The sequence below is a fragment of the Caloenas nicobarica genome, chromosome 9 (genome assembly GCF_036013445.1).
Source record: "Caloenas nicobarica isolate bCalNic1 chromosome 9, bCalNic1.hap1, whole genome shotgun sequence".
NCBI lineage: Eukaryota > Metazoa > Chordata > Aves > Columbiformes > Columbidae > Caloenas > Caloenas nicobarica.
The window spans coordinates 13,068,347-13,082,032 of record NC_088253.1 but is presented as its reverse complement, the minus strand read 5'-3'; the positions used below and the strand labels follow the sequence as shown (position 1 = coordinate 13,082,032).

Sequence of the window (13,686 nt, the reverse complement as noted above, 5' to 3'; positions counted from 1 at the left end):
GTTTTCCAAAACACATGGATTCAGTAGAGCAGCACTAACTTCCCAATCCTTTTTGGGAAAAATACAGTGAGAAGAGACAGTATGAGTAAAAAGATTAGGAGAGCAGTTTACCATCACTTGCAAAAAACTCAATAATGCATTACTCCTCACTCACTGAGGAACTGATCCTGTGCCCATTGAAATAAATGCCAGTTTTTCATCATTGAAAAGACAGTGCTATAGAGTTATAAATAATTATTGCTTAAACAGGAGCTGTTATGATACTGTAACAAGTTGTTGGTTTTTTGGGTTTTGTTTGGTTGTTTTTTTGTGGTTTGGTTTTTTTGTGTTTTTTTTTTTTTTTTTTTTTTTTTTTAAACCACACTTACAATTCTGATTCTCAGAGTAGCAAATCTTCAGAGAGTGGAGTTCAGAGGTTTTAAATATTCCTTTTCTGAACAATGAGTCGAAGCTGTAGGGAACTCAGCCACTGGAGTAAAAATACAAATTATTTTAATTTTCCCCCCAAATAGATCAACTGTAAGACTATGAGAAGACCACCAAATCAGATCTGCACATAGTCAGAGGTTTGTTTCTGATGAACACTATCCATTTAAAATGTAATAGTCACCTGCAGTTACAATGAAGTCACAACTTTGAATCTAAGTGTTTAACATAATATCAAAAGTGGAAATGAAGACTGAAATGGATTGACTTAGAGATAAAATATTTAATAAACAATTGAGATAAGGCAAAAGATTGAGACCTAGAGATTACCTAGTAGAGTTGTATCTACTGCTCTCAAAGATTTAAAAACAGGTTTTATCTAGTGTTTACATATAAGAGTGCAACTTGTATGCATTCGCAACAAAACCTCAATGAGATACTAAGTAGCTCAGTAAAAAGTCCACATCTGAAGTGAAAGAGTTGCATTTCAGGTGAAACAAGTAGTCAGGTAGGCAAAGTCCTGTATGCGCACAGTTTTCTGTCACAATCTGGGGTTTAATCAGCACTAGAGCAGAGGCATAAAAAAAAAGTTAAAATATCAAATTATCCTGCGTAAGCCACATACCCAGTGGTATGCTTCATTGTCAGGAAATAGTTCCATCTGCAAGACAATTGTCTCAGAAGACAGAATTAGAGTGGCAGATTACTTCAGAGATCCTTTAGCCAATGCAAAATGGAGAGAATGAATTGTACATAATTGTATGCAATGCACTGAGTGAACCATGAATATATTGAAATGCTCTGAACAACGACCATCGTAGAAGAGCTTTCAATGAAATCAGACACATTCACACACACTCATCAGCTAAAAGTTCCATCCCTAGCTAACCATATTCAGCAGCCAATTTGCTACTCACTGTTTGTATCCACTGACTTACAAAATCAGATGATTCAATTGTCATAGCAACTGTGTCCCAAATTTGGGTTGTCAAGGTAGATACAAACAATTCCATCTCTCTGTTCATATGGCCTCTTCTTGGGCTGATGCACCAATCTACATTGGGATACTAGAAAAACTAGGAAGTGCTATTATGTGTGAACAAAAAAAATGCAGATGTGGCCATAAAATGGCAGTGGCAGAGGGGTTCTCGCTTCAGGTACTGCTGATGGTTCAGAGGGCCAGAGAAAGGCAAATACACACGAGCCATTCTGGTTCCTGCAGCCCAGGCCGTGGGCTGCATGGGAGGGGGCATCTGTGGGACACACCAAGTGGCTGACTGTATTTAGTCAGGGAGTAGGACAGTTCTCCCGAAAAATGGTAAGCTTTAGAATTAGTGGCCACGTTTTCTAGTTTTATGCAAAAAAGTTCAACTCTCAGTTCTAAAAGTTTCAGAACATCTTAAAATGGCCTACACTTACCCTTAAAAAGTCTCAAGCTTGCTAAAACTCAAGACTAGCACCTGGACTCTTCCTATCTGGGTCACAGAGATCTGACTAACAGAAAATAACCACTGTCCTTCAGTTGCTCATTAGTCAAGAATAAAAGGCCTGGATAAGAGTTCCTAGAACTCTGATCTCCTGCTCATTTCTCACATAATGTATTCAAGTCTGTCCAATTATCACCCCTTTTGTAGCGAAGTTGCAGGTGTTCACTTTTTTTTTTAATACCACATATTGATGTCTTATACTAGGAATACTTGTCAGTAATTAACTATGAGAACAGGAGAAAGGGAAACCATATCAGTTCCGGCTAGCTAATTGTAACGTAACAAAATACAGAATTCGGATGCACATCTGTGGTATTCGATCCAGGGTCAACCTATCAAACCAGTGAACTTCATCACTCTGAGGCATGCCTGTATAGATCTACCTTTTAAATTTTGCCTGCAGCCTTCTCTTTCCTTCTGTACCTTCTCTCCTAAAGAAGTATCTCTACAGAGTGACATGAAAGCAGTCCAGAATTCTACCTGCATTACTTTGTCTTCCCTCCAATAGAAAGACCATTGAAGCTTCAATGCCCTACTTGCACAATTTCTCAAAACATTTTCTGGGGTTCTAGGTGAGCTATTCTGGCTACCTGACTCCTCCACCACAGTCACAAATTACATGAAGTGCTTGCTTGAGATTCATTGAAACTCCTCCGGTCATCCAAATAGTTCTTACAGGCTACTAAATATAAGTGCAGTGCTATATGTTAAGCTTTTTAATAAACCTGAATAAAGTGTAATGTCCTTCTCAAAGTCATGCTATGAAGGTGATGTGCAAATATTAAATATGAGAATGGAAAATGACTGAAAAGTATTAAGTAGAAACTGCAAGTAACTGCTGACAATGCCTGAAAGCTAATGATGCTAATTAACAATATTACCAGGGGTAGGTCCACAGAAGCAGTGGGGAATGAAATAGCACAGGCTCGACTTTTCTGTTTGCTTCACAGAATTCTTATCAAATACAAATTAAGTCAGAAAATGGCACTCTGTAATTAGGATGGCTAAATAGCAAAGAGAAGACAAAGTAAACAAGTAATGGTACCTTCTTCGTAATAAATTCACAAACAGCTTCTTGTATTCATTTGATTAAGCTTGCAATGAAAGGTACCACACACTTTCCTTCATCAGCTATCAAGGAAACACACCAAGTGGAAGTTACATGATTGTTTAGTCAAGGAGATGGATTCAGTCTATTTTAGAACATAAGAACATTATCAAAAAACATAGTAGTATGTGTCCTTCTTTGAGGGTTCATATACCTGCTCTATTAGCATGTTGTAAGTCAAAGAAATATGAGCGGGTTTGAACTCCATGTAATACAAGAATGATGACATAGCAGCAGCCACAACTCAGTGAGCTCTGTGCTTCAGAATGATGATTTTGTGCAGTTTTGCTTGATTTGGACATACAGGATTAGCCAATCCTGTACTGGTACCACAAATGAACTGGGAATACCAAGTTCTTTGACATTATGGAAGTCCTCAAGTGGCACACATTAAAAGTCCCTTGATGTGTGTACTGATCTCTACACTGGTTCCCCCATTTGTAATTTTTTCTTGTTCAAACTGATAGATGAACCTAACGCTTCTAATTATTACCAGGGTATGCCCTTCAGAATTGCATTGCTTTCCCCATATTCAGTACTTCTGTCCAGAGACTCCCTTACTTCATTAAGATAGAAAGTCATTTCAGTCACAAAAAGCCAGAGTAATCGTGTTTTAATCAACTGAAGTGCACACAAGCTGCTACCATCATAAGTACTCCACAACACAAACACAGCACAACACCGTGATGCCTGCTGCCTGTGGGATGGAGAAACTGCAGATTTGTCTGACTGAGAAATATGAAGCCAATGGTTTCACTCAGATTCAATGCCTACCTCTCTGAAGCCAACTCCGATTGAAAAGCACAAGATCAATATCAAGCAATTCAGTTTGTGCACAATACTAGCACCGGAGATGGGAAAACGAGGGTGAATGGCTATCTCTTTGGGAAGTATTCTACTCACCACAACTGCTTAAGAATAACCCACAAGTCAGAGTTCAAAGTTCCCCAAATAGATTGCATTTAAACTAATAAAAATTGCATGCTTGGCAAAGCAGGATTGAAACGAGAAGCTAAGAACTCTGGAAGAATGAGTTATCTGATTTACAAAGGAATCCACATATGGAAGAAGGAGATAAATAAACTGGAAGCCTCAGTAGTGTGGCAAACTTCTCATGCCTTCCCAAAACAGGGGGAAAAAAAAAAAAAAAAAGCAGTCCTTTGTTTAAAGAGTCATGTTGAACTACTTAGAGCTCCAAAGGGCTACTTCAGTGACTGGAAAATAGCCACAGTACCATTCTATCCACTGCCCTGTGTGCAAAGGAAATAACCATCAAACCTAAGTCTTCAGCTCCTTTAAATCAGCAAGATGGACTTAAAGAATCGGGTTCTTTGTCACAAAGTGTAATGGGAGATGGATGTTGCATCCCAGAACCACGGAGGCATAAGAACATGAGAAGGTTTAATATTTGCACAGCAAACAAAAATTGTTTTATTTAACTGCACTCAAACCTTTTTTTCCTATAAGTCTTACTTTAAATGTGGTATTTTTATTAGAATAAAAAAGGCAATCCTATCAGATACTACTGTTAGAGAACATCCCTCTGAAGACTACAAAATATCCCACCATGATTCAAAGTCAGATACTTGCATTCTAATCTAGACATTACTAAAAACTCATTGTAAGAGTCTGGATTTAAATTTTTCAGAGCAAAATTTAGACTGGTAACATGGAGGTTTCAAAAAAAAAAAAATCAGTATTTGAGTTCGTAATTCAAAACATGACAACCTAAAAATTAGATAAGTTTGGCAAATTCATCTACCAGCCTCTGCTTCTCATGTGTGAAAAGCTGGAATAGTAAGAAATAACTTACTACTCTTTGCAATGTAAAGAAAACAACAACAACAAAAAAACCACACTACCTAGTACATACTGTAGCAATAGAAATCAGAGTAAAATGTTCACAGTAGCATCTAGGATTTTTTTTCCAGAAAAGCTGCATTACGAACGAGTTCCCCAATAATTCACTCTTACAATTAATAAGTAAAAATAATTCTTGCCATATATATATATAATTATTCTGCAAACAAATACAAAAAGGTGCCATAAAAGTGGAAGCTGTTATGGAGATTGTGTTTGACTGCCAAGAATGACAAATAGGTTCTTTGGTCAAATTGCTGGAGGCTCAAGGTTTCCCTGCATGCAACCTGTCATCCAAAGAGGATACAGTAAAAATGGTTTGTGCTATATTTACCACTGCAACAATTAGTGTGAAACAAATGTGAAAACAGACACTCTGTCTCAGACATCCATGACTTCACAGGTCTCGGTAGAACACAATGACGTGTGCCCTGTCACTGAGCATTTAGCTTTGACAAGGGCTGTGCAGTGTATCATTTACCCAAAGCACTCCCTAGGAAAGTTTACTCCTCTGTGGGAAATGACACCACATAGTCACATGTTCACAAGAGACTCAAAGAGGTGAGATTATATAGATTCACTGTACAGGTTTGCTTCTTTCTTGATGCACAATTTAAGATGTGCTACAGCTTTGCTAAACCTTCTTCACTTTGCCTCATTCATTTCGTCTGTATTGGAGTGAGACACTGTGTATGTAGCTTAGATGGAGGGTTTGAGGGGGTTTTCCCTAAACAAACTATAAATTTTAGATATAAAAAGGATATACACATAGCACACAATTAAAACAGATACACACATAGTTTGTTCTATGAATTAGGCTTCAATTTAAAGATAAAAAAATTTCTAACAAGAGGCTTATATATTTTAAAAGTATTCCAAATATGTTCACTACATATATATTTTATATATGCAAACCCAAACAATTTACAATGGTAGCTATATTAAAAATAATTACACCTATTTAATGAGCACTTTCATTCAAATATGTAAAGAATTAGACACCAGAGTAAGTTAGGATCAGAAATGGGCAGTTCCTTTATACTGCACAAGCTAAGAGTTGATTTTAAATTACAAAAAGAAAACCCAGCACAGTGGAAAAATATGATCTGACCCATATTTTGGGGAAAATCCTTTTCAAACTAGAAATTTTTCAGGCTAATCAGAGTTCTGGTACTTGTTTACTATTCATTCTGTGATGAAGTACATGTTGGTTGTGTTTGAACAAAGACCTAAGACTGCAGCACATGCAGATAGGACACTTGACACAGATGTTCATGCAACAACAGTAACAGCCCTTCCAGAGCATATTTCACAGATCAGGATGAAGCAAACGAGTATACACTGCTCACAGACGCCCATTAAGGGATGGAGTCACAGATGCGGACTTGAAGTTATCATTTTTATTAAAAAATATTTCAGCCGTAGTGTAGTCTCAGAACAGAGAAAAACACCAGAGGCAAGCCAAAATTAAGTCCTGAAGCAGAGAGAGAGAAGAAGGCAGAGGCAGAGCTATATAATGTTACACAGGGAAGTTGAAGGCCATTTTATTATGTTGCTAGTAGCATTTTAAAAAAAAGCTCACAATGGGTTTGACTATATGGTAGGACTGGATGAAGCATAAGGCTCATATTTCATGAAATACAACACAGACAAACATAAAACATAGGCCAGGCTCAGGTCTGGAAATATCAGGGTTGCACAAGGGGAAGAGAAAAGAACACCATGAAAACTGACATAAACAATGTACAATTGATGGAATGATTCTGCCTCTCAGCTATTCCCTCTGAGCACTAGTGAGATGTTTGTCATCATCGTGTCTGGCACCAAATAATTAATGATCACTAACATCACCTGGGTGCCACAGACATCAGTGATTTATTTAAGGAAAAAAAATATTACCATTTTGGCAATAACATCTGAGAGTTCCTAAGTAACATTGCCAATAAAGATGTAGCATAACATTAAATTTAGATTTTTATTAGTATAGTAGATCTTTGCACTATAACTTCCCTGATTTGACTGCGCTTGAGGTTTTTTCCCCATGTAGCTTTAAATTTGAAGTGACAGACTGTATCATGAGAAAGACAGCTAAAAGAAGCCAACTTTGGAAGTCACAAATTCAGAAAACATTGAAGAGATTGGCAAGTGCTTCACCAAACATTTACATTAAACATGAATTGTTGTTCTGATTACATCTTAAAGCCAGTAAATGAAGAATCATTTCTATAAACGCTTACTCATCTCTTACTAGCATTTTTTTTTAATTTTTTGAAGCATAGCATATCAGTGCAAAGTATTAATCTCTCATAAGTTACCTTTATGAAACACTACTACAAAAATGTTACTAGTCATAATCAACCACGAAAAGATAGGTCTCAAATCTGTTCTTCACACTTCTGTGGATCTTTTTAATAATTATTATTCAAAGCAGATACATACCAACTTTAACAGGTAATTACACAAAGTGTGTGGTTTTGCTACAAGCTCTTAATGCTCCCATTGAAATCAGGACGAATGGCAACAACTAAACAAACCTGGGGGAAAAAACCTAACTTTTACATTATTATTTGGACACAGCAAATGCTCCAATATTTTCATACTTTTCTGTCCAAAATACTTGCTCATTTTTCCAATAGTTGACCAATTCTTTTCTCACTGATTTACATCTTCAATTATGAAAAGCTCAAAATGCCTTTAGAAAGGGAGTGGATTTGTAGACATGATATGATCTTCCAGGGCAGAGTGCACAACCATTCTCCCATCTTACAGCAATAGGTGTAACTAGTTCACAGTAGAAGAAATATTTAAATACATAAATTCTCACCTGTGCATGTTGACAGTATTGACAACCAAAGTAAATCTCCAAGATCCATGACAAAGGAGGAGGAATGACTTAAGAGTACTCAATCCAGTTTAAAGAAAGATCAAAAATGAAATACTTGAGAGGAATAAATTGGTACTTAACAGAATGGTTACTATTATCTGTAATAACACTATTACAGCATTATTATAGAAATTACTAAGTGCATTCTATTATTAATACACAAGAAACTAAAAGATATCCATAGAAAATAAACAGAATTGACCAACCCACAGGACAAGACTACATTTCTTAACCATGTTATCATTTCAAAACTGTACCTGACACATACGATTTCTGCCTGTAAGAGAATAGATAGCATAACAATATTCTGAATTTATAAGGAAAATACTATTTCATTTCAAGCTCCACTACAAGAAAGCCTAAAGTAAAAGTTAAGCAATGACTCCAACTAGCTGTATTGACAATGCCTTAGAGTGGAGGCCAAGCAGCCAAGGCAAATCCAGTTCAAGTTGTTTAAAGTTGTCCCTTTATGGTTTGCAAAAAAGAAGAGGTCACATCTGCTGACAAACAGAACTTTTTAATGGTTTAAACAAATCACCCATGCTCTAGTATCAATTTATTCAAAGCGCTGGTGCTCAGTTTTTGCTATTCTTCTTGGACAGCAGTTTCCACACCTTCATTGCTCTGTAACATATTACACAGCAGTAGAATAAATGTGGTTCTTTATCTGTTCACACCAAGAACGGGACAACAGCTCAATAATACCTCCTAAAACTTGGGGCAACAGAATCCAATTTAATCCTCCAGAACCCACACAAGGAGGATAGAGATTAGCTCTGTTTTCTCTTTAGAATATGCCTTCTGATGTTATTTTGCAGCTAAACACTTTTGAGAAGCAACTAGGAAAAAGTCTTAAGACTCCTTCTGTAAGGTGTCTTGAACATATTTCTGATGAAGTAAAAATAACAAGCCCTTTGCTTTTAACAAGCATAGAATCACAATATCCCCCCCATCCACCTTAACTTGAGTTTATTGCTAACAAATTGCTGCAGCGGAATTAAAGCTCAAACACAAACCAAAAGAGCAATGAGCATTGCTAGATGAGATGTAACAGCACAGAAATAACCATAGCAATTTCACTGAAACTCTACTGTAAGCACCAGTTTGTAGATCCAATTAAAAAAAAAAATCATGTAAGCTGGACTCGCTACTTTAACTGCAATAAGGTGCAGTGTGAACTATGTACACACAGTGTTTGACACCTTTCATAGTACCATAAGAGTTAAGCTGATAGACTGAGCTATCCCAGTGATGCTTTCACTTAGAATGCTTTGCAATACCTTTACCTCTAATTGTCTTTGTCAAAAGGCTGTGGATTCATAATGCAGACTTATGAAACGGAAGTCTTCAAGCAGCTGAAATTCTCAAGCAAAATTGCCAGTGATGACAACATATTTAGAAATTGAAAAGCCCCAAACTAATTTAATTATTAAGAAGCATTTCCATTATACATTCTTGTATTATTAACTTAGCAGAGATTAGGAACAGTGAAGAGATCCTACACATCTCCTAAAGCTGCCTTCTAAGATTGTCACATCTTTATTAGTATATTTTCAGGTAGACATCACTGTAGAAGCCAGAAGACTTAGCAAAACACAATTCTGTATTGTTTTGTCTCTCCAAAACTCCACAAACATTACCTCACACAACTCCGTTCTGTGTTGCTGTGGTTTTATAGCAAAGGATAGTACTCAATGCAAGTTATTACTATGATTAAGTACCAACTATCCAAAGGTGGAAGGGGCAGGGAGGCAGAGAGAGAAACACCAGCTTTAGGTAAGTAAGTACACAAAGAACAGCCATTGTTAAGAGTTCTAATCTGAGATCATGAATCTCAGCTGCTTCTTGTTCCGCTCCTGGCCTTTTAGCTGAGGTTAAGCAATCACTTTTCTCCATCTCAGTTTCCCCATCTATAAAAGAGAGGTAGAGACATTCACTCCATTTCACAATTGTTATGACATTTATAAATAAAGAGGCCTTCCAAGGAGTATTGTTACTATGAAATATACATTAATTATGATTCACCATTGGTCTATTTATCATTGCATTAACAGAACTTGTTCCTGTTTTCCTTTTAGTTACTGAGAACACGCTTATCAGTCCAGGAAAAAAAAATGAAACTAATGTTTTTATTTTTACTAAATAATGACTTTAATTTCTTTCTTTGTTTAGGGATAAAATATAACATGGGATTCCAGCAACCAAAAAAAGTAAGTTTTCGGAAGTACATAAGGAAAATTGTACCTGTATCCTGAGTACAGAGTACATATAGAGATGGCTCAGCTAAGGCCACTAGAGTGGAGATGAAGCACTGACAAGGAAAAACACATCAAAGCTTTGCCATGAAGTGTAAATTTTCCTTTTAAAATATGAATTTGATAAGCTAGGCAACTTTAGTTTTGAGCTTTTTCCTAGACTGGATATTCCTAAAAGATACTGTAAGCTTTGCATATATTAATATTTTGTATGAAATCATACTGATCAAGTGAATGTCTTGAGGTGTGCTTAAAAATAGACTAAAGAAAAATCCTGGTGAAACTCCTCCATCTAGTGGCTGTCAGCACACCCACAGCAGCAGTGAGGGTGCTGTGGGCTGTCAGGATTTCATCGGTAAAGGACAAGTGAAAAATATGCAAAGGAACAACTGTGCAGCTGCCAGCTGTTCCCCAAATGCCATCGCCTGGTGGAATCAGTGTGATGCGACTGACATCACCCCTTCTCTGCAGCTCCAGCCTGACCTTCTGGATGAAGAGTTACATTCACATCCTGGCATTGGAGTTTCCCAAAAACTGTCCGTTCATCGCCATCATCATTAGAGCTGTCAATATCTAGGAAGTCTAAGATTGAATTTCAGCCACTCTGTAAAGGGTAATATTTAGAAATATGTATTTTACATAGACAAAAACTTTAATATATCATTCATCAGAAACAACCTCTGAAGATGAGCGCAGAGTGAAACAATCACTCCCAAAAACTGAATACATAGTGTCTTGTATGATAAATTATGAGTTGGTTTCCTAGTCTGCATATCATGTACCACCTCCACTACCAGAATAGCCAGCAAAACATTTTTAGAAATCCAAGTTCTGCAACAACATGCACAGTACTCTGAAAATTGTGTTTAATATTGTTCTGTTCTGAGTTTTATATGGTAGTTACCAATTTAAGCAAGTCACCTACAAAATAATAAGATTTTTTCTTCTTTTGTCACCAGTACTTTCGGTAATGAATACTAAGTCTCTTTTTTGAGACTTTTTAAAAATCTCTCACCCTTAAAGAAGGATATGGCAAGATACAACCTCCATAACAGCACAAGTTTATTAAGTTACTTATATCACCGCTTTTTTCAGCCAACAGAAAGACTCGCAAAAAAATCACTATTAAGATTTAATCTACCACCTTGAAAGAGCATGACACTACTAATTCCCATACTGTACACCTTAAAAATCCATCCAGTATCTCATTTTTTGAAGCCACTTTTAAATAGTATTAGACAGCAAGTAAAGACTGAAAGTTATAAATTGACAATTTATAAAACCTCTAAACAAACATTAAGTATTTGGGGTAAGCAATAAACATTCTACAACTACATCTGCTTTCTCTGCTGAAATACTCCCTCATGGTTCATATGCCACTCAGTTCCCAGGCAAGATCTCAAAACAGGGATGACATGTAGTTAAACAGTGTCCAGAACCTAATTTCAGTCTTAGAGGCACAGACATGTAGACAAGGATTTAATTCAGCTGTTCTGAGAAGCCAACAGTAGCAGAGCACATCTGGGCTGTATGCCAGAAGCAGCATTAACCACTGAGAAGCACCTAATGAAAACGAGCAGGTCCCAGAAACCCCTTACCACAGACCCACCTTGCTCACAGTGTTTTCACTTGCCTAACCCCAGCCGGAGCTTCATTCCCACCCTTCCTGCTTCTCATGAGGTCTCAACTGCTTTGGTCCCAGGCTCACCTCACTCAAGCCTCCCTTTGGGGTCTTGTCTCATGCTGCTCTCACCAAAGCCCCTTCTCTGCAAAGCCTCCCCATTCTCTCTGCTGTCCTTTCCACTTCCCACTCTTGCTCCCTCTACATCTTCACTATAAACCTCTCCTCCCTGTCAGGCTTCACTGTCCACAGCTGCCCTGACTGCGAAGAGAAGCTACGGAAAGCTGGGGAGGGTGGAGGAACAGATTTGGGTGACAGCTGGCACTCTGGAATTAAGTCCTCAAAATACTCAGGTACCTTCATGGAAATTTCAAAGACAACATATCAAAGTCTCAGTGCAGGCACCAACTAAAATACAACTAAATCCAAACCTGAACTGGAATTTAGCAGTTCAGGCTCATCTTGGCCTTTGAGTTTCACATAAGCACAAAACAAGATGACAAGAGAAAAGTCATTACCACAACGCAGACACATCACAGTGGACTTGCAGAAATGCATTTTGTTGTACAATTCTGCTGACCTTGGTGTATGAAAGATCCACATTAAGTTGTACAAGCTGTTAGCAGTGACAAGCACTCATTTACTAACATCTTTAATCTATTTTTCCCATCAGGACTGTGTTTCCAGCAATAACCAGGATAGAAGATTAAGAAAAAATACTGCAGATGGAGTAGCAACGGTAAAGCAGGACGATTCATTACACCTATCTGAAAACGTGCCCACTAAGCTTCAAAGCACAGACAGACGGCAAAGCAGCATAATGTTTGTGATGAAAGATCAACAAAAAGGTGAAGAAATTAATTCCATCAGGCTCCATAAGCGGAGGAGGAGATTTATAATTAAAAAGAGCCCAGTTCTGATTTCCATGAACAGCTCCGTTCTCAACCTGCCCACGCTTAAATCTGAGGATAGAAACAACAGTAAGTGGAAAAGTCTCTACCAGATCCAAAGAGAAAGAAAGCGAATTATGAGGGAAACTTGTTCTAAATACAAGAGTAATAATAGAAGAATAATCACTCCTTATCATGTTTCTAGAATATTTGTAGAAGATAAATATAGAGTTTTATACTGCGAAGTACCAAAAGCCGGCTGCTCTAACTGGAAAAGGGTGCTCATGGTTCTTAACGGGCTGGCTTCTTCCACAAAAGACATCCAGCACAACACAGTGCACTATGGAAACTATTTAAAAAGATTAGATGGGTTTGATCACAAAGGAATTTATCATAGGCTCAACACTTACACAAAGATGCTTTTTATTCGTGAGCCTTTTGAAAAGCTAGTATCTGCATTTCGGGACAAGTTTGAACATCCAAACAATTACTACCACCCGGTTTTTGGAAAAGCCATCATTTCCAGATACCGCATCAATGCCACCAAAGAAGCATTAAGGACAGGCTCTGGAGTCAAATTCAAAGAGTTCATTCAATATCTCCTGGACGTCCACAGGCCAGTGGGTATGGATATCCACTGGGATCACGTCAACAGGCTTTGCAGCCCATGTTTAATAGACTATGACTTTGTTGGGAAATTTGAAAGTATGGAAGATGATGCAAACTTTTTCTTGCACTTGATTGGTGCTCCACAAAATTTAACTTTCCCCAAGTTTAAAGACAGGCACTCCAACGAAGAAAGAACGACCACTAAAATTACACAACAGTATTTTGCACAGCTTTCTCCTTCTCAACGACAACGAAGCTATGACTTTTACTATATGGATTACTTGATGTTTAACTACTCAAAACCTTTTGAAGATCTATATTAATTTGAGAGCTGGGACATTTCCACAGTCATATCAGTCAAACTGTATAACAAATCCAGGTGGCTTCTGTTTATATATACTTGTCTGTTAGTAAACAATTGGTTGAAGAGCAGGAAAAAACCCAAAACAGAACATAAACTGCTAGTGATGTTTACACCTTCACCTTAATTGCCTCCTTTTTCAAATCATATTTTTTCTATAATTTCTCCATATGAAATGTATGTAC

At 37.4% G+C, this 13,686-nt stretch overlaps 1 protein-coding gene across 1 annotated transcript in view; it reads left to right on the top strand.

Annotated features, from left to right (window-relative positions):
• The window catches only part of CHST8 (carbohydrate sulfotransferase 8), a 128,641-nt gene extending 115,178 nt beyond the window's left edge, over positions 1-13,463 (top strand). The window contains exons 2-3 of the mRNA XM_065641193.1: positions 9,938-9,975; positions 12,315-13,463. Coding sequence (XP_065497265.1) covers positions 9,938-9,975; positions 12,315-13,463 — 1,187 coding nt within the window. The remainder of the gene's footprint in view (positions 1-9,937; positions 9,976-12,314) is intronic.
• The last annotated feature ends 223 nt before the right edge of the window (positions 13,464-13,686 follow it).